The 26,293-nt window shown below is 45.1% G+C and overlaps 1 protein-coding gene across 1 annotated transcript in view; it reads right to left on the minus strand.

Annotated features, from left to right (window-relative positions):
- Nucleotides 1-26,293, minus strand: part of ITGAV (integrin subunit alpha V) — a 72,632-nt gene that overhangs the window by 37,273 nt on the left and 9,066 nt on the right. Inside the window, exons 2-10 of the mRNA XM_081865078.1 lie at nt 22,567-22,697; nt 8,752-8,843; nt 7,340-7,454; nt 4,236-4,297; nt 3,059-3,104; nt 1,790-1,915; nt 903-947; nt 528-571; nt 371-427 (exon numbers count right to left, since the gene is read on the minus strand). Coding sequence (XP_081721204.1) covers nt 371-427; nt 528-571; nt 903-947; nt 1,790-1,915; nt 3,059-3,104; nt 4,236-4,297; nt 7,340-7,454; nt 8,752-8,843; nt 22,567-22,697 — 718 coding nt within the window. The remainder of the gene's footprint in view (nt 1-370; nt 428-527; nt 572-902; nt 948-1,789; nt 1,916-3,058; nt 3,105-4,235; nt 4,298-7,339; nt 7,455-8,751; nt 8,844-22,566; nt 22,698-26,293) is intronic.

Here is a 26,293-nt window from a genome sequence, read left to right on the forward strand (position 1 = left end):
CCCTGCGGCAGGGTGCGCTCCCGTTGCTCGGTCCCAGCGCCTGCCAACCTAGCAGTTCGAAAGCATCCCCGGGTGCAAGTAGATAAATAGGGACCGCTTACTAGCGGGAAGGTAAACGGCGCTTCCATGTGCTGCGCTGGCTTGCCAGATGCAGCTTGTCATGCTGGCCACGTGACCCAGAAGTGTCTGCGGACAGCGCTGCCCCCCGGCCTCTTAAGCGAGATGGACGCAACTCCAGAGTCGGACACGACTGGCCCGTACAGGCAGGGGTACCTTTACCTTTACCTTTTACTTTGTGAATTTATAACACCTAGATTCCACTAACCAATGATAGATAATATAAATCAAAACATTGCAGAGAAAACCATACCTGCTCTCCAGTAAAGTTATACATGGACGCCATGGTGTCTCCATTATAAATAGACACCTGCATGAAAAAGATATAACTTAACATCTGCACTGCACAATATTTTAGAAGTTGCTGGGATAATACCAGCTGTTAAAAGTATATTGTGTAAGTTCTTTACCATGCCCAAAGTTCTTGCTGCTCTTGGGACCCCAGAGACAAAATCTGAAAATAAGAAAGATGACATGACCTATATGGATAGTAGACAATGACCTTCAGAAACATTTTCCATTTAAGCCGCCATTCTGCCAATAGTTGCACATAGGTAAGGACTCTTGACTTTATCCTCTAGCAATGAACTGCAAGACTGTAGCCTTAACTTGGTCCAGTGGTAAGCTAGGAGCTATGCAGAAGCCCCACAGTCCCTACTAAAGAGTGCTTAAAATTTACCAAAGACTCGCAAAACAGGGATGAGAGGTGAGATATTGGCAAACAGTAATGGAGCCGAGGCAAGCAAAATCTTATCAAAGAAAGAGCAAAAGTTAATAAGCCATACCTTCTATGCCATCATGGCTGAAATCTCCCACAGCTACTGAATAACCTGTCAAACATGAAAGGGGTAATCATGACTTATCAATGCAAATGACCTATTACAACCTTAAATAAATATCAAGAGGAAGTTTTCCCTGCATCTACGCAGGTCTGCCAATCTGGCTGCTTAGGTTTCAGCCATCCTAATTAGCTAATCCGATCCTCCTACTTTTGCTTCAAGGGGAGCAGGAAGGAGGGGTTGGTGGCTCAGAGACCAGGGACAGGGAGGCTCAGAGAGGCTGCCAGCTTTGCAGGCAAGGGGTGACATCACTGAGGGGTGAGCCCCTTGGGGTGATGCAGAAAGAATGTAGTTGGTCTAGGGAGCCATGGACTCAAAAAGGTTGGAAACAAAGAACAAAGCTTTCCAAACTGTGTGTCGCGACACATCAATGTGTTGGCTGCAGGGTGTAGGTGTGTTGTGTGAACACTCCCCGCGCTCCTTCCAGGGCTGGAAAGGGGTGAGTTTAACTTCTGGTTTGCTAGTAAAATTGCGTTGTGAAATGATGCCTGTCTAAAAAAATGTGTCACCAATATGAAAAGTTTGGAAAGCTCTGCCCTAGAAACTGACCAAACCACCAACGTGTGAGGCAAGAGCAGCTAGAAAGCAAAACAAACTTTGGAGAAACAAGCCATGGTTTACCGGATCATCTGTGGCACAGTTCATCATTAACTTGTGGTTTGCTTTACAAACCATGGCTTAAACAATTGCTTAGCATTATGGGTCATTTTGGCACCTGCTTGGCATTAGCTTTCACTAATATCACTGGATGGGGAGGGAGGAATGAAGAACCTCAGACTCAAGTCTTACAAGGAACACAATTTTTACTAGTGTTTTACTCTCAAGTAACCTACCCAAGTAGCTGTCATCGAAAGCAGCATTGGCCGACCGCGTTGCTAACTGGCTGTCATACTTGGTAGTGTAGACTTTAGGGTTGTATTTTGACACAATCTCAGCCACTTTATCAGAAATAAGCTGGCCTGTTGGGTACCAAGTAGAAGAGGGGACATAAAAACACAGACGGAGTTATTAGACGTTACTTGCAGTCTCCTACTTCACATTAGAAAAAGACAAATGGAAGCAAGGAGCTGGGAGTAAAAATAAAGCAACTTGAAACAACTTCTTTATTAAATTGAGAGTTACTGTGGAGAAATATTTTATAATGATAGACACGTTAATCTGTTGCGTTAAAAAACTACAAAGAATCTCGTGCAGCTTTGAAGAGGGAGGGTGGAATTCAACATAGCACAAAGGGGGTTATGCACACGGGGAATGAGGTGCACTCACATGATGGGAGTTTGCCTCTTCTGCTCCCCCTAAACCTGTTCTGGGGGTTCCTCCCAATCCCCTGAAGCAGATTCCAGGGTTGTGGGGTAAGGAGGAGGGGAGACCCACTGAGTGAGCAGAACTCATTGCTAACAAGTAACAACTTAGTCCAATCAAACCCCAATTTATTTATTGCAGCATAAGCTTTCATAGGCAGGCATTTAATTCATCAAATACATGAAGAACCAAGAGCTAACCACACATTACATGCAAATATGTATAACTAAACCCCAATGGAATCCACCCTGCTTCATCCCAGAAAAAGCCGCTTTAGGATTTGAGCAGAAACACAGCCAGGGGAGATGCTTGGCCCTTTCCTCTTCTATTACTCCAAACGCCCCACAGCTGCTTTTCATCCTCACAGGAATCCAAATACATGCTTGCAAAGGCAGTGCCATAGCTACGGGGGGCAAGCTGGTTTTTTTGCCCTAGGTGAAGCCTCCAGAGGGGTGTCACTGAGGCTGCTGACATCTCTGTGTGTATACGCAAATGCTTACATGTGGGGTGCCATATTGGGTCTTTGACCTGGGTGAAATAAAGCCTAGTTTCGCCCCTGGCAAAGGTAAAGTCTTGCGAGGGTCAGGAAACCTGCAATGGGAAATGCAGCTGGGAGGGACAGTTTGAAGCAGAGAAACAGCAGACGGTGAAAGTCACCACTTCTCCACTCAAAATCGTCCCCTCTTCAATTAACCTTGCCAGAAAGAAAACTTGTTGCATATGGTTTATTTTGCTAGTGTCCTTAATAGGACAGCAGAAGATTAAATAGAATGGTCAGCTTTTTACCAGCTGTGTCTCACCTTGCCAGTAAAAACTTCCAGGTCCTCCAAGAAGTACTCTATCTCCCTGGGGTAAGAGTGGAAGGAAAAAAATATGTAAGTTTCTTTTCTTGTTACTTCTAAGGCACGGGACAGGGACGCTTTCAGCCTGGTGGAAGACAGACGGCTCAAATTCCCACCAACAGCTATTCTACACTCCCTCACAATTACCTTAACATTCCATACTTCAAGCAATCTTCTCCCCATCCCCCTCTGAATGCAAACCATAAATACGATTTAGTACAAAAAAATTAACCTAACCGCAGTTCCTAGTTTGGACATATTGAGAAATTGTGGCTAGTTTAAACCAGGAAATGGATGCTTCCTGTCGAACCTTAAGGTTCCAGCAGGCTCGTTCCTGTAACAATAAACTATGGTTTAGCACTATATCCAAACAAGGTAATTGTATTCAGTGCCCTTCAAAACTCTTTAAATCGCTATCCAACCCAATGCCCTCTGGATGTTGAGAACTACAACTTCCCATCATCCCTGACCATTGGCCGTGCTGGCTGGGGCTGATAGCATAAACCATTCCTGTTTGTTTCTTTTTTCCCTCCATTATCTGGTGATCAGATATACTGCTTCTGCGTGTGGAGGTTCCATTCTTTAAGTCAGAGATGGAGAAGCTGTGGCTTTTCAATTGTCATTGGACTCCCAACTCCCATCAGCATGGCCAATGGTTGGGAATGATGGGAGTTGTAGTTTAGCAACACCTGAAATGCCACAGTTCCCCTATCCCTGCTTTAAGAATCTGCACCTGTTGTTGCACAGTGAAATAATGACAGAGACCAGTATATATATTCTGATTTTCAGACTAATTAGTGTTGTTAAAAGACAAAGGCAAATGGAAATTCTTAAATACATTGTTATATTCTGTAGCAGAATTAACTCAGTAGGAGAGATAGCATCTCCTTCTTATTAATTCCTATTCTTCCCTGATTTGCTCACATGCTCTTTGAAATCCTGAGCTGAATAAATGATTTCTGTCTAGCAGGCTACATCCAGATGTATAAATTTAAGCCAACAGGAGCGAAGTGTAAGAAGCCCCTTGAAAAGCTGATCTGACAGATATGCCTTTATAGAATTGATTTCTACAGACTCTTTCTCCTTTGCTGTCAGGTACTGGAAAAAGGAAGACATACAGTTATAGCTTCCCTACCTGAGTAAAGTCAATGCTGAATCCACCTTGACAAAAGCCCTGTCCTTCAGCGTCAATGCTTGCTGTGAGAACAAGAGAAATGGGAAACAATAGATGGGGAAGATGTTTAACACAAATCCCTGTGCATAATAGTGTCAAGAAAGACCTTGATCTGGAACAACCACTGCTCTAAGCCAAGCTGCCACATAACTTCCTCTTGTTCTCTTCAAATGGGAAAAAAGGTACTTAAGATGCTTACCTGGGAGATGCCCTACCTGGTGAACTGGTGCTGGCTCCCCATTGGCCAGAAAGAGTCAGAGGTCATTTCCTCAAAAGAGAGAGCCTTTAAAAAGCTGAGCTGCCCTTGCAGGTGGGCTCCACCAGCACCAGGAAGCTGAACATTCTCACTGCCTACTCATATGTAGACTAGAAGTATTATTTTTAATGGCTAGGCTAGGATTAGTCCAGTTTTTAGAGCCACAGTGCTCTGGCTTATTTTTGGTGGCAGCAAGTACCGTATCTTGAGACCCAGCTGGAAGTACTGCAGGGCTGTTGTGCAGTAGCCGAGCAAGCAAGCAAGTCTGAGAGGTTCTCCTGAGTGTTCTCCTGAGTGTCCTCCTGAGCGACAATAGAGAGAAGGGGAAGGAGGGACCTCCTCTGCCTCCCTTGCCCCTCCTTCCTTCTCTCTCACTGGTGCTCCTCCTCAGCCACTGCCCGCTGGTCTCACATAGTGTGAGTCTGTTGCCACTTGGCCCCCTCCACCACCCTGACCTCTCCTCTCCCCCTCCCCACTCGTGGGTGAGAGGCTCGAGCTGTGGCTCAAGTCACCCTGAGAGCTGGTCGTCTACCCCCAATGGCCCTGCCTGTCTATGTGAGTCAAGGGGAAGAATGGAGCCTGGGTGGTGATGGAGTCAGGAGGCAGAATGCAGGGAACCCCCACTCCACAAAGGGGGGGGGGAGGATTTGGTGTCATGAAAGTGTGTGTGCCCCCCAATCCCCACCCCAATGCGTACTTTATTTTGCCTGACCTGTCCTGTATTTTGCCCAACCCAAAGTGGCAGCTCCATCCCAGACCCATAGAATTGTAGAGTTGGAAGGGACCCTGAGGACGATCTGATCCCCTGCAGTGAGCACCAGGATTAGAAGGGGAGCTCTGCCCAGTCACCCCAGATGCAACCGAGCTATGTGTCTTGTGGCCTGCCATTGAGGTTTAGCCATTCCCCACCCCCCTTTTTAAGACTCAGTCCAGCCAGGCAGCACAAAGAGGTTTAGTGGGCCTCTGGTCTGCTGATATGGTTCAGTTGGCTTTGGGTCTCATAATCTGTGCAGGCCTGACCTACGCTGGTCAGAACAGAATACCCCCCTCCCTATTGTTAAGGCCAACACAATCGATCCAAAGGGCTCTGCCTGTTTCTAAACACGTTAAGTACGAAATCTAGCATGGCGAGTATATGCTGCTTTTCTTCTCTATTTACAGATCAGCAACCTACAAACAGCTTTGAGATGTCGCCTGCCTTTAAAACAGGAAAAGAAAGGGAATTCCAGAGCTAATCCCTCGCATGCCACGAGACAGCCCAAGGAGGCTTTCTTATGATGTGGTTAATCCCTCTGAATACAGAGCTTTATAACAGAAATGCTAACAGTCTCTTATCGGTATTGCGGTGTATAACAGAGTGCACATTTCACTTAGGGCATTCCGTGCCCCTTTGATCCTGGGAATGATTCTGGAATGCACTCTCCCTCTCTGGGCTCTTGCTGTTTAAATAGATTGTATGCATGTGCACACAGGGGTGGAGGGTTAATTTTGATCACCACTGGGGATGCACTAAATGCGTCTGTTCTAGTTCGGAAATAATTTGGACCTACTGGGTTCCCCCCTTTTTTTAACAAAAATGGCTGGATATCCAAGTTTGGTGTTCCAGCTTAGCTGGAATAATAACCTTTTGTGACCTGGAAAGTCACAGGGGCTGTAGTAGATGGTTCTGCCCAAACAGGATGCAGCTTACATCCCAGCTGTTGGAGCCAAGCTACATGATCAGCAGCTCTGCATGATGTATCTGTTACTGGAACATATTGCAGGGTGCTTCCTCGTGTAAAAAACAACAACACATATTGTACATACAGACCAGTAACCTTTTCTAAGACCTACTAGTTGTTACATAGGCAAGGGGCTTGCTATTATTATTTTGCAAGAAACCATCTAAACATTTATTCTCCTGATTGTAAAAACTTTCCTCCCTTGCCAAAAAAACGGGGGTTTTTTGGAGGGTGGAGGAGTGATCCTAGTACCCCTTTGGTTTGTTCTTTTCCGTACACACCAAGGTCATGACTAGCCTTCAACAGAGGCTGCCATTTACAGGTTTTTATTTTTGTTTTAAAAAAGATACAGTGCCGAACCACGCATATAACATCACACGTCATTTGGCCCTTAGCCTTCCCAGTCGTTTGGCACAGTCCCATTGCAGTGACTCTGCATTAAAAATCAATGAAAGAACCAAGCCCAACAGATTATTGCTATCATCATATTTCCACTTCTATCTTCAGATCCCTACGAAATTTCTACCTGCTGTGAAATTTGGAACCAGACTGAGCATTCAATTGATCTGCAGAGGATCCTATCGTCTCGCAGGTTTTGTTTTTGTATGACCACGCACCCTAGTTCTAGAACCACCAATGTGACACCATAGCATTCTCAGATACCCTCTTCCCAAGTGCCTGCCAAGGTTTCCTGCCCCTCTGATTTTTCCCCCCAGGAGCTTTTTTTTTTTTTAAAAAACCTTTTGGGTTGGTTGATTGTGTATTTTGGGAGGGGGTAGCCTGCTTTCTTTGCTTTTGTGTTGTATTTGTTTTGGAATGTGTCTAGATGTTTTTCCTGTTATTTTGTGGGAGAAGGGTTCTGATCATCGCCAGTTTTTCATTTTGTGGTGACCGCAAGAGTTTCTTAGATTTCTATATATTCCCCTTGAGCCCCAAAAGGCTGGGGACCGCTGCCTTAGACTACTGTTGCAAAGATGAGGGTGTGGGTGTGTTTCTTCCACACACCTTAAAGTTGTGCTTATAATACGGCAGCACACAGAAAATAGATTCAGGGCTGTAATTACAATAGCAACACATTCTCCACATACTTGACCTGCAGGGAGCGTATTCAAAAGCTTTGGACCCGTCATGAAGATAACATGTTCCTACAGGTTCCCTCTCTGCTTTCTGTTCTGTTCTCCAGTGGTACAATGGGGCACACGCCTGCAGGGGAAGCAAAATGGCAGCATTTAGAAAGCTCTTTTTAAAAGTCCACCATTATACACAGTGCAGTGAGAGGCTGAGAATCAACGGGGGGAAATGCTTTCGAAAAGGGGACAAACGATGCTTGCCTCAGCCAACCATAGAGAGTCTGCTTTGTCTGCAGCTTAAACAAAGTCTGGTGAAGGCAAATGAGGTGCTTCGCAAAGTGATTTGGCTGAAGTTTCGCAAAAAAATAACAAGAAGGGAAGGAAATAAACGACGCAAGCAAAAACTTCCTCACGTCAGCTAACTTTCAGGGCGCCCTAGCCATTAATTTCCTGGCACCACCCAAGCACCAAGGCTGTGTCAGCATCTGCCTCAGCCTGTAGCTCAGTTAAGCAGCTGCTGCATGGAAGTGCTCAAATGATCCAAGCAAACACTTGAAGGAATGGGTGCTCACTGACTGCGCAGTAAGGTGCTGGGCAGCTGGAGGAAGTCCATCTATCTAAAGGCCAGGGAGTGCACAAAGGTCTGTCAAACTATGGTACCCTACATATATTGTTGGACTCCAACTCCCATCAGCCCAAGGCACCACCATCAATGGTTAGGGATACTGGGATCTGGAGTCTAGCAACATCTGGAGAGCACGTCGACTGTCTCTGTGCTATAACATAGCTGAGAAATGTTGGGGCCTTTGAATTCCTCCAAACCTGTTGATGTTGCCCTCTTTATGTGTGAATGGTGCTGTTTTGGCTGTGTAAGAACAGGCACTCACAGCGTTCACCGTTAGTATATACAGATGCAGCACGGCAACAAAATGTTGCAGTGTGGAGTGCTTCTGTTGAGGGCTCCAGCTACTCCATGCCATCTCTCTGAGAACACCCTGCTTCCCACCACCATAATCAAATAGTGAGTCTGCCTTTTTTAGGCCCACTGAGCATCCCAAGTCTCTGTTGGGCTGTTTGGGTCCCCTGCTCCCCCAGTTCTTTAACTTCTCTACTGATGTCTATGGACATCTTCTCCATTTGAATCAGGGAGTGACCTATCAGACACTATCTTCTCCCACCTACTTAATTAAAAGGCTGCCTCCCCTCAGTCTCTCAACATCCCATGGGACAGTTTGAGTGGATTCTTCCTGCCACCAACAATTCTGCTGATTTTTTTGTACATTGGAGTTACCCTGAGCTTGCTGGTTCTACTCTCTTATGAGTGGGTGGTGTACAAAGACGTTAACTGATACTCAATCAATTTGATTGATTGACTTGTAAATAGATATGATGATAACGGCATGCAATAAACACTGAAAATGAAGGCTTACCAAAATTTTGTCATCTTTCGATCTCACCGATGCGCCAAACCATTGATGGGACTTGAATTCCAGAGGATCGTTTTTCGCAAAATCTCTGTTGCCTAGAAGACAAACAACCCTGTCACAGAGCTATGAAAATGACATTACAATGTTGCAGCATCTGAACACTTCTCCTGGTATGCCCCACAGAGGAAATTAAGGTCCATGAATAACCATAGTTTAGAGGTCCCGAGCCCTAAGGAAGTCAGACTATCCTCCACCAGGGCCAGGGCATAGCTGTCAACTTTTCCCTTTTCTTGCGAGGAATCCTATTTGGAATAAGGGAATTTCCCTTTTAAAAAGGGAAACATTGACAGCTATGGGCCAGGGCCTTTTCAGTGATGGCTATGACCTGGTGGAATGCTCTGTCCCATGAGACTAGGGCCCTTCAGGATTTAACCTCCTTCTGCCAGGCCTGTAATACAGAGCTATTCTGCCTGGCCTTTAATTTGAATTCAGCCTGATCTTTTATTTCCCTTCTCTTCCCTCCCTCTCCCCTTTATGAAGATTACCTGCTCTGAGACCCCACAGCTAATTCTCCCCTGGCCTCCTTGGTGGCCTAAGTAAGACTAATTCAGCCAGCTAGCCCTGGTGACTATATAATGCCTATTGGGTGGATTTCCCCCAAATTGATTTTTGAACTTTGAATTTTATTGTTATTCATGCTTTTATACTGTATTCTATGCTGCTTCTATGCTGTATTACAATTAAGTATTTTAAATTTGTTGTTAGCCGCCCTGAGCCCAGTTTTCTGAACCGGGAAGGGTGGGGTATAAAAAAATATTATTATTTATTAATGAGTGCTATAATGTCTGAAGTGAGCTTGTCCCTTGCACCGAGTTACACATCATGTATCCATGCATCACTTTTTTTAATTTGTTTACAAGATTAGTTTTCATGCTCCATTAACAGCCGTCCCAGTAGATCTAAAATTGTAATTAACAAAAAGGCTACACAGCAATAACACTCAGCAAAGCCCTGACCCAATAAGTACGTCTTCAGCTGTCATAGGAAGTTCATTAATGTTGGTGCCGTCCATATCAAAGAGCGCTTTCCCCTTACTTGATTACTCTGCCCTTGATGTCTTGCAATGCACTGAACAGGTTCCACTGAAAAACAGGAGCCCAAGCCATATCCACACCACACATTTAAAGCACATGGCTTCCCCCAAAGAATCCTGGGAACTGTAGTGTGTCAAAGGTGCTGGGAATTTTAGCACTGCAAGAACTAAACTACAGTTCCCAAGATTCTCTGGGGGAAACCATGACTGTTAAAGTGGTACCCATGTGTTTTAAATGCATGGTGCGCATGTGGCCCTATTCAAGCATTCCACTTATGTGTTGATTAAACACATGAGAGGGAACAGCAAGAGTGCTAGGTCTCCACCCAATCTTCCACAAGTCGCAGAGCAAACTTATGCAGTTCAGAATTTCCTGCAGTTACAGAGGCTCTCTGTGTGCTTTAGAATCTAGAGGTCTAAACTGTGCAGTTCACCCTCCAGCTTGTGAAAGGCAATGAGGATGGCTGCCAGGTGTGGTGGAGGTGGCAGAACTTAGTGTGCTTATTCACATGTGTGAAGAAGGGCTACTCCACCTGAAGCATTTGCAAAACTGTTTGAAGTTCTCCTATCTGTGGTGTTTGAGTTGGCTCATTCGCACACCAAGGAAGCATGCATTCATCAAAAGTGATAATGTTGCCCATTGTCAGCCTACTAGATTACAAAGACCTGAATCACCTATTGAAAAAACCACAGTATCTGTTTTAAAGACAGTATCTGTTTTAAAGACACAGTATCTTCTTAAAGACAGAATGGCCCCTTAGAAGCTGTACCTAGCTGTCTCGGATCAGTGATAATGGACAAGGTCTCCATGAGATGAGGATATGGCTCCAGTCTAAAGGTCCTCATAACTTGATCACCATGCTGGGAACATAGGAAGATGCCTTATATAGATCAGACTATTTGGTCATCTACACCAGTGTTCCCAAACTTGGATCTCCAGCTGTTTTCAGACTACAACTCCCATAATCCCTAGCAAGCAAGACCAGTGGTCAGGAATGATGGAAATTATAGTCTGAAAACAGCTGGAGGCCCAAGTTTAGGACACACTGATCTACACCAATACTGTTTACTCCCATGCAAATGTCTCTTGAAGGAAGGGATGGGGAACTTTCAGATGGTACTAGACTCCAGCTTCCACCAGGACAAGACAGCATGGCCAGTGGTCAAGGATGATGGGAGTTACAATCCCATCTGGAGGGCACCCAGTTCCCCATCCCCTAGGGAACCCTCTAGGGTCTCTGGCAGAGGTATTTCACATAATATACTACCTGATTCTTTTAACAGGAGATGCCAGGGATTGAATTTGACAAACAAAGCATGTGCTGTGCTACCACTGAACTATGGTTTCACCCTAATGGGAGTGCGTTCTCATAACAGCCCAACCAGAATCTACCCAGTTCAGGAGACAGATTGCGAAAACTTTGTTCCAACTTTCCTTAGTTGTTGCTGAAGGATGATAAATGGCCCTGGCAGGGATTAACGATCACCACTTTTCCCAATGAAAAGGAATAAATATAGGACCTTGTTAGGCCTGTTGAACTCTGCATTCACAGTATCTTTTGAATACATCAAGAGGGCCAATAAATATTTCCAAAACCTGCACCCTACCCCCAGGCTTGGCCAACAAGGCAGATGTCTGTGTGACTCACCAGCTACATCAGCTTAAATTTTTGTAATCTATCTCAAAAGATTAGCTTTTGACTAACAACACTGCACTTCCCACTCTGCTCTATGTCACCCACTAGGGTGACCAAGTTAATTTTTGTCCCCAAACCATTCTGAAGCCAAGACTGTCTGGAGTTGAGAAGATCTCACTTGCTCCAAAGCCTTGTTGACAAATTCTGGCACTATTTCATTAGCTAAGTTGTGTTCACATTTCTCTGGACACAAACCACATAGTATTCTGTGGGATATTCTCAATGAATAGGGCTGCAGTATTGCATCTGTCCATGAAGATGGCCTTGCCAGAATACAACCCAAAGCAAGGCCATCTTCAAAGGTTGTGCAAGCACCGCTTATCATGGTTCTCACGAAAACAAGAGAGCCATGATTAAGAATGATCCTCTCTTCTAAGAGTCAGCAGCTCCACAGTAATTCAGCTCAACTGCTGGCGACTAATCTAAACTCCTTTGTATGCTATCCACCTTGTAAGGAAATCTCTGCCTCTTTAGGCATATTATTGCTTCCTGTCCGGGAAATCCTGGAGAGAAAGGTTTCCGTCTTTGCTGGCAAGCCAAACAAATAACAGCTGGTTTAAAATCTTAGTAGGATTTTATAACCATGCGGCAAAGGGATGGGTGAAGATCTACCACTTTACATTCCACACTGTCATGTGTACAAAATCTCTAGCAGGGAGCTGTTGAGGGTCTTTTCAGACTAGAAGCAAAGCTCTCCCATCTAATCATAAGGTGATTCATTTTTAATGCAGGATGTTTACTTATAAGGTTGCAGAACTGGCTGTAGAATATGCTAGATTAATAAAGATTTTGTTGTTCTTACAACACAATTCAGAAGGAAGGAAGGAAGTCTCTGGACATAATGCTCAGTGGGGCTAATTTCTAGGATAAGTGTGTACAGGTTTGTAGTCTCAATTTGCTAAACTGGAAGCGCAATTGACTGGTCTGAATGGCCATAGCCTGATTTTCAGTTATTAGTCCCTTCTAGATGCATTGCCTTGATTGCACTTGTTTTAATTTGCCTCGGTATGTAATATTGTAATAGGTTTGGCCACAATACAGCTTTGGCGGCCAGCTATATAAGGTAGGGGGAATTGAAACAGAATAAAATAACCCAAAAGGTGGCATTTCTTCACAAGTGCATTATGGACTGTTATCATTCTATTCTTAATATAATATTGTAGGAGCCTGCTACTTTACAAACTGTACATTAATTGATATGTGTGTGCATGTGCGTGCGCATGCGTGCAAAATTAAGTAAAAATGTGTGATAAACTGGAGCATACTGAGGTATATGCTATGGTTGGTGCACATAATGAGCTCTATGAGGCTTCTGTGCTTTTTCTGGACAGAAGCACTTAAAATAGCCCGTACTTAGTATTTTAAGAACGATTTTTCACTGGCTTCCAAATTTAAGATCTAACGTTTCAGTGCAAGCGAGCAAACAAAACAAAAGCTCTGTACCTAAGACCAGAAGGTGCAACTGAAATTTGCTAGAATCTTGGCATAATTGTAAGAGTGCATTGCAATAGTTTCCAGATTTTCTGCCTGCAGGTGATTTTTTTTTTAACACTAGCCTCTTTGCTGAGGAATCTTAAGTCACACAGCGCCTGAGGAAGATTCTTAAACATGTCCTGTGCCGCACATTCAGTTTATGAATAGCTCTGGTTAGGTCTGGGCTTAGGGCTTCCTTTCCCCAGTGAGGACTGATGCTTTAGCTGAGATTCCTGCATTTGCAGGGGGTTGGACTAAATGACCCTTGGGTTCCCTTCCAACTATACAAGTCTATGATTCTATGCCTTACTCTATACCGTATTGCTTTCTGGCTGGAGATTTCAGTGTTACATACTCTTCATACTCCCTTCCTTGCTCTATATTGTAGAGAAAGATCAGCCTTAGTTTGGGGAAGTTTGTCTGGCTAACTTCCCAGCCAAGGAACCTCTGGTTTCCCTGGGAGAGTTTGAAAACCAACACCTCTATTGGAAGCAAGCCTGATGATTGAAGAGCAAGAAAAAAGGTGCTTCTTCAAAAGCATCACTTCAGCTAATGGAAAAACAAGACATGACCTGTTCCTCAAGGCAGTACGCTTCATCTGCTTTTTCAGTCAGCGGCAGGGAGTGGCTTGCATCACAGCTGCCTCTTTAGCTCCTTGCTTGGGGTGCTTCAAACGCCAATACTTCCAGAGCACATTGTTGTTCTTAATTAGTCACGATTATTTATGGAATTTATAACCCAGTCTCCAAACTCAAAGTAGCACCCAAACAGTTTATTGAAATACTCAGCAGTAAAAACCATAAATCCAGTAAGTGTGTTAAACAGCAACCCTTCAGCAGAGGAAACCAAATCTTAAAATCTTCCTTAGGCCTGAAGGAAGAAATATTAACCTGATGTCTAAAAACAGGTAACAGGGTGTGTGGCTGTATCTGCAGCGGGAGTTTCATATCTGGGGGGGCCAGTACAGCAAAGGCCCTGTTCTATGCTCCCACACAAAAAGTTTCTCTCCCCAAAGTGTCACCTTGGTAACAGCCACACACCCACACACAAGTGAGCCTGTTGGGGGCAGGCAGCAAAAAGGGGCAAGGCTGCTGCGGTTGCCTCACCAAGATCTTCTCTCAGCCCCGGGCCCCTTAAAGAGGTTGGGCAAATGCTAACATGTTGGGCACATCACTGCTTAGTAACTTTCACAAAGGGAAATAATGGCAGCCAGCCTGGTGCCCTCCAGATGCTGTTACCCTACAACTCCCAGTGGCCATGCTAGCTAGGGCTGATGGGAGTTGCAGTTCAGCAATAGGGGACCCCTGGAAACAAGGGTCATGCAGCCCCACCTAGTCCAATAATCTTTCCTCACAGTGGCCAACCATAGCTGTCAATTTTTCCCTTTTTTAAAGGGAAATTCCCTTATTCCGAATAGGATCCCTTGCAAGAAAAGGAAAAAGTTGACAGCTATGTCCAGGCCAACTTGTTGCCTAGGGGAAGCCTGCAAGCAGGCCCTGGGAGCAACAGCGCTCTGCAAGATGTGACCCATCTCTTCTCTTCATGCGGCCCTTCAGATGCGTCAAAAATGCAAAAACTGAACCAGAGTCCCTGGTTGGTTAGGAAATCTAAGAAGGAATGGACTGCATGGGGTGGGAAGCCTAGCCAGAAGTTGCAGATTTATTGCGTCTCAAGAGGGATCATTTATTTGCAGAGATGCTTCATCTGCTTTTGTGCCAAGAAAAGACGGCTTGCGATGTTGCTGCCTCCTTCTCAGTTTGTTTAGAGGCCTTCCAATGTTAATATCTCCAGAGCGTATTGTTTAGCACAGCAGTCGTTGCAACATACACAATATAAATGAAAGCAAATGCTAGTCTTCGGAGGGCAGGGGGTGGAGGGAGGCCTGTGGGTTTAAACGCGAGTCAGCCAGTGTAAAGTGTGGGGTGGGGTGTAATTTAAAGAGCAAAAGAGGTGAGCAGGTAAGGAATGCCAAATGTCTCCACCCACCAACCAAGCTCACCCCTACAGTTTACCTCCCAATAACATTTTCTCTCTCTCCTAGAGGGCTCTAATAGTGGAAGCAAATATAACTAAATAAAAAGCAGCTGAGGGAGAGACTTCTGGAGCAGGGGAAGGATGCAACACCACCATCAAGAGTGCTATAGGAAGCTGCCTTATACAGAGTCGGTACATTGGACTATATAGCTCAGTACTGCTTACACTGATGGGCAGGGGATCCCCAGGGTTTCAGATGGGGTATTTCCCTAGCCTTACCTGGAGAGGCCAGGGATTGAATCTGGGACCTTCTCAACCTCTCCACTTTGCACTTTTAAAGAAATAGGCCTGCCACCCTCACATGCACTCAGTCTTGATTTAAACATGCATTCAGATGGCAATAGCCCTTATATGCTGGCGCACCCTCCAAGTATCTGTATTTTCCAGGGACAGTCCCAGATTTACAGAAGCTGTCCTGGTTTCTGATTTGAATGTCTCACTTTTCCTTAGGACGTTCCTATTTTCCATCAGAGAAATGTTGGAGGGTGTGAAGTTATGCAACAACTGAGCCAAGGAGATAAGTAACTATATGACCTTTAGAAGACACCTGAAGGCAGCCCTATATAAGGAAACTTTTTTTAAAAAATGCTTTATGTTTGATTATGTGTTTATATATGTTGGAAGCCACCTAGAGTGGCTGGGGCAACCCAGTCAGATGGGTGGGGTATTATTATTATTATTATTATTATTATTATTATTATTATTATTATTATTGACATCCTTTTTTCATCAGATAAATATTGGTGGGTGGGTGTGCTGAAAGAGCAGACAGGACCTTCCCCGCTTTTGCCATGCTGATCACATCAGGTTTCTGCCCATTTGTGCAGGATAGAGGAAGGCGAATATTGTGCTCATCCAAGGAGGAGGATACCTGCACAATATGCAACATGACATGCATTGTGGAGGGGAGAGAGCGTGCTTGCTCCTCAATCTGTGAGGATATATTGTTGCACCAGGATAAATATAAGAACTCGGCCTTCAGGATTTCCTGCTGGGCTGCATGGAACATCTCCGAGAACCGACAAGACAGTCACAAGCATTGGTTTGCTGTGTAAGCATGTTCACAATAACACCGGCCATGCAGTCAAGGCTGCCCCAGGCTTTGCCACAGCTGTAGCACCAACCACATTTCAATTGGCCCTCGCTGGAAATGCACAGCTCCTGCTTTGGGCAGGAAAGAACTGCTTCTTCCTCCAGAAACCTTTTAAAACACAAATAAATCATTCTATCTTGGCTAGTACGAGCAAGGCATTTTATCCTCCCATCTAGTTATGACTTGAGTAAACACAGTTTAAAACTATCTGAGCAGGAATCTCCTTAACCGTGCGCACAATGACTCATGCCGGGAATTGCACGCTGTGGTGGAAAAGAGGCAGAGCTTATTTCCTTGCAGCTTTGCATGAGGTATACTGGATTTAACAAGGGCCCCATAATAAATTAAGCGCATAGGTATACATTGCAACTTGCTTGAACCAAAATGAAGCCCAGGTGTTTTTCAACCAAATGTTCAACCTGCGCCATGGCGCAAGGCATCAAAACTCTCTTATCTCAAGTCATACTATTGATTCATCTAGCTCAGTATTGGTTTACACTGGCTGGCAGCAGATCTCCAAGGTTTCAGGCTTGGGGCTCTCCCAGCCCAACTTGTCAGTGATCGAATGTGGGGCCTTCTGTATACGAAGCAGATGGCCTACCACTGAGCCCCAGCCCTTCCCATGCCCAACAGTGTTTTCTTTTTACTTGCACCACTATCAGTTTGTGAGATTACACTTTGGGGCTCCAATGTGAATGAGGAAGACGAGGAAATAAGGAAGTTGAAGCAAAAAAGGGCATCTTGACTGGGTCAGGTCAATGACCTGCCTCAGCCCCGCATCCTACTTCTGACAGTGATCTGTTCCAGACACTTCTGAAGGGTGTAAGGAAAGAAAGCACAAAAGTGCTTACTTGGCAACATAAGTATGACATCCAGTAGACATACCATAAAGTTTTTGTTTCTCAAATTCCCGCAACTTAAAAATGCTTTTAAAAAACAAACAGAAAATTCAGAAGGCATACAGATGTATGTCATCTGTAGTCATTTTCATCGTACATCAACTTCGTTGGACTGGTCATGTGGTTCGGATGCCTGATTATCATCTTCCAAAGCAACTTAAGGATGGAAAGCAAAATACTTGTGGACAGCAAAAGAGGTTTAAAGATGCTCTCAAGGCAAATCTATTTTTAAAAATGCAGTATAAGCACAGATAATTGGGAAATATTGGCCTGCGAGGGCTCCAACTGAAGAACAGCCTCTACCAAAGGTGTCATGGGCTTTGAAGAAGCACAAACTCAGGACGAAAGAGAGAAACAAGCTAAGAGGAAGGCACGTTTGGCAAATCCTCATTGTAATCAAATCCTGCCCAGAAACCTATGTCTCCACTGTGGAAGGATGCGTGAATCCAGAATTGGCCTCCACAGTCACTTATGGGCGCACTGTTAAGACTGCGTTCATGGAAAACAATCTTACTCAGCTACGAGTGATCGCCAAAGAATAAAGAAGGCTATCTTCATGAAATTTCCTCTTTATCTTAACACCCACCCGCACACTCAAAGCACATGATCAGAGGTTGGGATTGGTTTGCCCAAGATATTTCTCATGGGTGTGCCACTTTACATATCCAGTGGCGCTGTGGGTTAAACCACAGAGCCTAGGACTTGCCAATCAGAAGGTCGGCGGTTCGAATCCCCGCGACGGGGTGAGCTCCTGTTGCTCGGTCCCTGCTCCTGCCAACCTAGCAGTTCGAAAGCACGTCAAAGTGTAAGTAGATAAATAAGTACCACTCCAGCGGGAAGGTAAACAGCGTTTCTGTGTGCTGCTCTGGTTCGCCAGAAGCCACATGACCCAGAAGCTGTACGCCGGCTCCCTCGGCTAATAAAGTGAGATGAGCGCCGCAATCCCAGAGTCGTCCACGACTGGACCTAATGGTCAGAGGTCCCTTTACCTACCATTTTGTGTCTCAGTTGTCCTAGCTATATTAGATCCTTTCAGAGGTGCCACCTGCTCCAGAGGATTGAGGGGGCCCAACATGACTTCCTGACATCACACACAGGGCGCTCTGAACATTGAGGAGTCCCAGCCCCCTCAAAAAAAAAATTTAAAAAAATTGGAGGGGCCCCCACAGTGCATCAGCTGCCAGAAGCAAGCACCCTTGGATCTTTTGTTAATTCTTCTACAAGGTGCTCTGTCTCTTTCACCTGGGTTCAAATCCCTACTCAGCCATGAAGCTTGCTGGATGACTTTCAGCCAGCCACAGTCTCTCAGGCTAACCTACATCCCAGGGTTGTTGTTAAGATAAAATGGAGTGGGTTAGAACCCATATATGCCACTTTGAGCTCCTTGGAGGAAAGTTGGGATATAAATATAATAGTAATAAATACAGGATCTTTGGCTTGCTCCCTCTATACTTTTTCCTTGTGTGTATTGCCTGTAGTTTCACAATAGCTTCAAAAACAGCTTTTTAAACAGCTTCAGTGAAAGGTTTTGTCATATACACACTGAAAATCAACATATATTAAACCATGTATCAGTTGCAACACTTTCAAAATAGGCTGGGAGTTTTGCAAGAAGCACGCTCCTTGCACAAATGTCATATCCTGTTTCACCATGTGTTGAAAAGCTTTGATCTGAACTGTAAAATTAAACCAGAGGAGAGGTCTGGCAGGACCCTCCAAGAAATGAGAAACTGCAATGTTTCTTCTTGCTAAAGGGGCCCCTGTCCATCCTTTGCTTCCTTCTGCAGATCCTTAGTAAAGGATATCAAACTCAGTCACACAAGGGCCCAAATCCTGAAACACATCCACAAGACCTGTTAAACACAGCAGGACTTACTTTTGAGTAAAGATACGAGCAGAAGAGGGGTCATCTCGTCTAGCATTCTGTTCTCACAGAGGCCAACCAGCTACCCACATGAAGTCTGCAAGCAGGATTTGAGTACAACAGCACTCTCCTCATTTGTAGCGCTCAGCAACTGGTATTCAGGCGCATGCTGCCTCCCAAAATGGAGGCAGAACATACCCAATGCGGCCAGTAGCCACTGATAGCTTTATCCTCCATGAACTGGTCTAAACCAGTGATGGCCTAACTTGGCCCTCCAGCTGTTTTGGGACTACAATTCCCATCATCCCTGACCACTGGTCCTGTTAGCTAGGGATGATGGGAGCTGTAGTCCCAAAACAGCTAGAGGGCCAAGTTTGGCCATCACTGGTCAAGGCTTCTCAAACTTGGGTTTCTAGCTATTTCTGGACTACAACTCCCATCATCCCTAGCTAGCGAGACCAGTGGTCAGGGATGATGGGAACTGTAGTCCAAAAACAGCTGGAGGGCCAAGTTTGAAAAACAAACAAACCTGGAACCTCTTTTAAAGCCATCCAGGTTAGCGGCCATCACAACATCTTGTGAAAGCAAATTCCATAGTTCAACTATGCACCGGGTGAAGATATAATTTCTTTTTGACTGCCCTGAATCTTTCAACTCTAGCTTCATTTAACAAGTTCTTAGTATTATGGGAGATGATCCTTTCCCAGCATCCAATCCAGATGTGCAGGATTGTGCTGTTTGGGTCCAGGATGCCTGACCCCATGTCAAACCTCTAAAGGAACTTCTCTTGTTGCTGCCACTGTCTAAGCTGGGTGGCAGTGAAGATGAGTCTCCTTGATTTGAGCTCTTTCCCTTGCTGGCAGCACTTTTCAACCTCCAGTCCCCAAATGCTGTTGGACTACAACTCCCATAATCCCTGACCGCTGCCTAAACCAGCAGAGGACAATGGGAACTGTAGTCCAAAAACACCTGGGGACCTAAGGATGAAGAACACTTACCTGGGGAGGCTTCTCTAACTAGCTCATATCACAGGAAGGTGATAAATACTTTCCTGCTCACATAAGGGTTTCAGTCAAATCAGCTGTTCCTAATATTATTTTATCAAAATCAGCTTGATTGGCTTCCTCTCTCCCTCCCGTTTTGTAGTGGACTCGGTGTTCTAAATGTTTTTGTTGGGGTTTTATATTTTGATCTGCTCTTTTGCTGCCACAGGAGCCTTTTGTGGGCTTGTTGGCAAGATGTTGTTTTTAGACTAAAGCTATAAATAGGAAAAGGACCTTCCCGTGACCCACCGCCCCCAAACGCAGCCTTTGAACAATGACACGCTGGATGAGTTCAGCTTCGTCTCTGCCAGCTTCCTCTGCCGTACGCCGAGAGAAGTCGGCAGGCAGCTCCCCACCAATTCCCCCCCCTTCCCAGACCCCTGGCACACATTTTCCGCATGAGTTCTCTGCACCGGCAGCAGCTCCTGAGCTGGAGAAGGCTGAGAGGACGGCGCTACGCAAGGCCCTTTTAAATATGCCAGATGCTAAATGGGTCACAGCAATGGCCATGCCTGACCGATAGCGTCGTTTGGCTCTCAAACAAGGCTTTCTATTGTTGGCGAAGGGATCACCCACACACAATAACCAGAATGGAACGTGGCTCTGTTGCCCTGAAAAAGGAATTCTACACTCTTTTAAAAGCCATGCTTCCCCTTCCGCACACATCAGAAATGAAACCAGAGCTGCAGAGTTTCTCCTGGGGAACATTTCAACAGTCAAATGAAGGGGAGCGGAATTCACTGGGCTTGCATCACACTACAGCTGACCAGTCTCAGCCCATGGGCTAGTTTTTTGGAACTGTCAGGCTACAGCTGGAACCAGATGACATGTTTCCATAAGGTGTTTGTGTGCAGGCTAGAGGGAGAATCTTTGAGATGGATCCAGACTTTGGCCATGTACACATTGCCAGCTTAAAACACAGCTAGGTTGTTCTTTTTCTCAATTTAGATCGAAGCTGATTTGGGGGGAAACACAGTACAGTGGTACCTCGGGTTACATACGCTTCAGGTTACATATGCTTCAGGTTACAGACTCCGCTAACCCAGAAATAGTGCTTCAGGTTAAGAACTTTGCTTCAGGATGAGAACAAAAATCGTGCTCCGGCGGCGCGGCAGCAGAGGAGGCCCCATTAGCTAAAGTGGTGCTTCAGATTAAGAACAGTTTCAGGTTAAGTACGGACCTCTGGAACGAATTAAGTACTTAACCTGCAACTAGTGTACCCGCAAGCCTAGCACTGCTCCAGAAATGCCTTAAATGACTGCCTGGCCCTATAGAACGCTTAACAGGATTCCACCACACGTCCACAAGTGGCTGTGGGGCTGCATGTGCAAAGTCATGCTGTGTACATGGCTTCCCTTTTAAAAAATAAATAAATAAATCTAGCTTTAGTGGGAGTGACTAAGGGACTGAGTAATCTGCAACTCATAAGCACAGGAATTCAAGCCTGCCTTTATGAGCATATCTCCCACTTCAGGACCTCTTGACTAGGAGCCTCAGGCTAAGGGAACTTAAGAAACTTTCTGAATGGAAAGTTTCCCATCCCCTCTTACCTGCTGCCCATCACCTGAGCCCCCCCTAGTATTGTTCCCTGGAGGGTTGGGGAGGGGGCTCCTAAACAATGTGGGGCAGGGCATGAGATTGCTGCTAGGAACAGGAACTAGAATTTCCCTTGTGGTTCAAATCTGATTTGGGGCAATTCTCCCCTCTCATGGCAGCCTACCACACTACATCCCATATTTTTCAGGAGGGGTCCTCGACCCTCCAAAGAGGCTTTTATTGGGGGTGCAAATCACTGCAATGGAAAGGAGGGGTCAGGAAACCTCCCCCCTCCCTCCGTGAAATTATAGAATCCAGTCCTCTATGTTATGCCTACATTGTTCTAAGCCCTGGACAAGGAACCAACATACCCTTTGCTGAAATAGTCAGCATATAAAAAGCACTTTCAAATGGTTTTTGCCACTGTAAAGCAGAGAGTTCTTTAATTCCAGCGACAAAGATTCCAGCTCACCAGAAAGCCAGCCTATTTTAACACATTGAAACTGCCAAGAATGAACAGTGATGGGATGTCTTCGAATTGGCTTATACCCTACCTCTCATCACAGGCCGTCATTCCCTCCCTTACATTTGCAAATCCGGCGCACTTCCGCCAAGAGAAACTTTATCTGCTAGGATTTGCAGTTCCTTGAGGGGCTGCCAGAAACAAGCAGAAGATGGCAGGGAGATGGGGTCTGGTTTCCAAGCAGTACAGATTCCCAAGATCACGTGGGAAAGCTACATCCTTCCATCCTGCTGGTTCTGTCACCAGGATCCAAACTGTTCACCAACAATGAATGTGTTGGCTGTTTTGTCACAACCATTCCAAATCAATGGCATACTAGGCATGTCGGCAGGCCTACCACAACAGGCATCACTACCCGAGCCCTCAAGATGGTTCACAACACTGAGCTAAGAGCACCTCGACCATTTTGAATGACTATGGCATGAAGACAGGCCAACAAAGTGAGCCTTGCGTACAATGACCCTTATTGCTCCAAATCTTTTCTAACAGGTTGCTGATTTGCTTTCCTCTTTGCAATTCTTCCAAAGCCCTTGGGTTTGCAAAAGCCCATATTGCTATATTACCTGTGGCATCAAATACAATCGGCTGGCAGTTTCTTCTGTTGGGGTTCCAGTTACACTTGAGCACCTGGCCTCCTTGCACAATCCCAGGTTGAGTTGTGTTTGCCTTTGGAGCACCCACAAGGAGGAACATCCTGCAGGAAACAAATGAAGAAGCAAACAGTTTAGGAATCCTCATTATGCCACTGAAGGAAATGGATTCAAGTGTAGTATGGCAGCTACTGTAATGTTAGGTAGGGCTAGAACCATAGCTAGGACCATGTAGAAGCCAAAAGATTGAGGTGGGATTGTTGGAGGCCCTGTTTGCTCTTCCTTCTATAGTCAGATTTGCTGCATAGAACAACTTGTGGTCCACCGAGCCAAATGCTACCCCACCAGCCATACGTGAGAGTCTACCCCATCTAAACATTGTGGTTTTGCTGCCCAGCTGAGACTAGAAAAATGGTGACTAGAGTGGGGGGTCAATCACCTGGCAGAGCACATGGCTCATGGGCTGTAGTCATCTTGGTGGGTCACCATTAGGGAGGTCTTGTCCCATGAAATTTTTTATCACCACAAAAAAATTCAGAGCCATTGTGACTCTCCCCCAGATTCCTATGGAAAGCCCAGAAGCAGGACATGAGAACAGTAGCACTCTTCCAACTTATGAATTGCAGCAACTGATATTTGCAGGCATACAAACCAACTCCTAGGGGCCAAGGGGGCTTCAGCCTCCACAACAAAATATTTGAGGGGGCTGGGCCTTCCCATTCAAAGGGTGTGTGTGTGCACTGCATTGTGTGACTGATTATGCGGGATGGGGCTTTCCTGGGTCCCCACAATATTTTATTCAAGTTGGCCCCCCTGTTTACAGGCATACCAGTGAGACCTAAGATTTCAGCATGAGGGCGACATCCCCTTAAGAGAACTTCTCAGGGGCTACATGTCAGTGGTGGGCAGGCCTAGAGGCAAAAAGTGGGAGCAATGAATGTGAATCTTACCATGCAGTATCAGGGACAGGTAATATGGAACCTGAGTGAGGATAAACTTTGGCGCCCCCCCCCCCCATATTTCTTATTTTCACAATAAGTCTTTTTGGTACAGTTGCTTTTCAAATGGATCTTCTCAGTAGGTACCCGTATAAATATACATGTTGCTGTTGCTGTTGTGATTTTGCACACCCTTGGCTCAGCACCCTGTGTGAGGGAACTGTGCTCCGTGCCCTAAATCTGGCACTAGCTTCTAGCAAAACAAAGCTCAGAGGTTTCTGCTCTCACACACATCTCCATCCCTTATCCAGGCAAGCAAGAGGCATTATCACACTTCAAGGTCAGTAAGTTCCAGTCAGTAAGCCATGTAGCCTTTGAAGCCCAAAGACCAGATTAAAAGGCCTATAGGACTGCATGAAGGCCACCAGGCCTGAGGTTATCTTTCTCTCTGACCTAGGCTCAAAATGTGCTGGAATGGCAAAAGTTGCAACTTGCTTACCCCACCTCAACCAAAACGATATACAGTCATTCCTTGGCTCCCGAACGCCTTGGGAGTCAAATGTTCCAGCTTCCAAACAATCGAAAACCGGAAGTGAGTGTTATGGTTTTCAAACGTTCTTTTGGAAGCCGAACGTCTGACAGGGCTTCTGTGGCTTCTGATTGGCTGCAGGAAGTTCCTGCAGCCAATCAGAAGCCACACTTTGGTTTTCAAATGTTTGGGAAGTGGAACGGACTTCCGGAACTGATTCTGTTCGACTTCTGAGGTACGACTGTACAGGACTGGACTGTAAGACATAAGAACGTAAGAAACGCCTGTTGGATCAGATCACTGGCCCATCTAGTCCAGCATCCTGTTTCACAATGGCCAAGAAGATGCCTGTGGGAAGTCTGCAAGCTACACATGAGCACTCTGCCTGTCTGCATTTTCCAGCACCTGGTATTCAGAGGCATAATGCCTCTGACAGTGCAGATAGACAGACCACAAAGAAGAAGTCTACATGGCAGATGAGCCTTGCATGATGTTTCCACACAACAGATGTTTCCATGTGCTGTGTTTGAGTAACCAGCAGCATATGAGGTTTAGTGATCTTCTAAGTTGAAGGGAATGAGTCTTTAAATTCCATGGCATTCAATATATTCCAAAGCTATTCTGGCCTTCAACTCCTCCCCCAGCAAACACACTTTAAGCGCAAACAAATCTACTCCAAAAATAAAACAAACAGCCTCCTGCAGTCATTAGAATATATCATGTTCCTTGTACTCAAGGAAAGTCTCTCCTGCTCTCCTTCCACTTCAAGCAACATGCCTCTATAAATCATCAGGCATATTCCCCTTAATTCACAACATCTCTGCTCAAATCTACTCTCCAGAACAAATACCCTCAGCTATTCAGTCTCACTTACTTCTGATGTTTTGATTTGGCAAATCTTGGCCGTGACAGTATTGAAATGACAGCTTAAAATAGAAAAGAAGCAGTCAAACAAAAAACACACACCATAATATCCCAATTCTGATGTTGACTATGCCAGGAAATAAATGCAAAACATATGGCAAATAAACTGCTCTACCCACTGCAGTGACTTACAGCGCAATATTTTGCCAGGGACATCAACACTGTCCAACACAAATGTTTAGGATTGGAGTGTTGCATGTTGATCCTACAGATATCAGCAGATGCAGTGGTGAGCCACAGAGTGTGCTGTGTGCCAACACAAAATTGCCACATTCCAAAAGGATTATGGCTCCTCTCTCTTTCAGAGGAAGTCGGAAGTTCCACAGGTACAGTTTGCTTACCACCATGTGAACAGATATAAGAGAAAGGGAAAATAGTGTCCACTCCCTCTATTCCTGCCAAATTTCAATTGTTTCACTTTTATCCCAGAATTAGTATTTGCATGCTTTCAGAACATAAGATTCCTCCTCTATTTCTTTCTTAACAACTGCTGAATTTGCAAAACTGAAACCATGGCTTATGTCTTCAGCAATCGGAACTGTGTGTAGACAAATATCCAACTAAGTTTGTGCCATGTACACACTTTGCTTATTTGGATTGCTAGTCAAGTTTATACCTTGGGCATGTTTATATCGTTAAACACGTAGAAATGGTTCTGTGGTTCACTGGATCCCCAGCCAAGTAGATGAATCCCAATTATTTGAATAGAGCTTTTTTCCAAGTCTTTGTTACTTGGCATCAGAGTTCAGGAAAATTATATATACAATGAGTCATGCTGTACTAAATATAACAAGGCAAGTCAACTATTCTAAGAGCATGATATCCGACTAAGTTGTACTCAGAGTAGACCCATTGAAATCAATGGACTTTAGTTGGTTAAGTTTGTTAATTTCTATGGCTCCATCCTGAGTACAAATAGCATCGGATACCACCATTCATTTCGGGGCACAATTCATCTAAAGAATAACAAAAGGAGGAGCAACGTTCACCAAGGAGAAACAGTGAAGCAAAATGGTCAGTCACCAAGCTTCTGCAAAGTAGGAACGTAAGAAGACTTCTGGATCAGAGCAAAGGCCCTTCTGGTCCAGCATCCTGTTCTCTCAGTGGCCAGCCCCATGCTCATGGAAACCAGCAAGCAGGACATACAAGCATACATACATCATTTTATTCACATGCCACCTTTCCACAGTTCAGAGCATGCTCAAGGTGGCTTCCAACATGAAAAAACATAAATGACTACAACCAGGGCTTGGTGATGTATCAATACATCACCCAAAATCGGTTTTCCCTATCCCTATCATGATAAGGG

This window comes from Podarcis erhardii (genome assembly GCF_964252035.2).
Source record: "Podarcis erhardii genome assembly, chromosome: 1".
Lineage (NCBI taxonomy): Eukaryota > Metazoa > Chordata > Lepidosauria > Squamata > Lacertidae > Podarcis > Podarcis erhardii.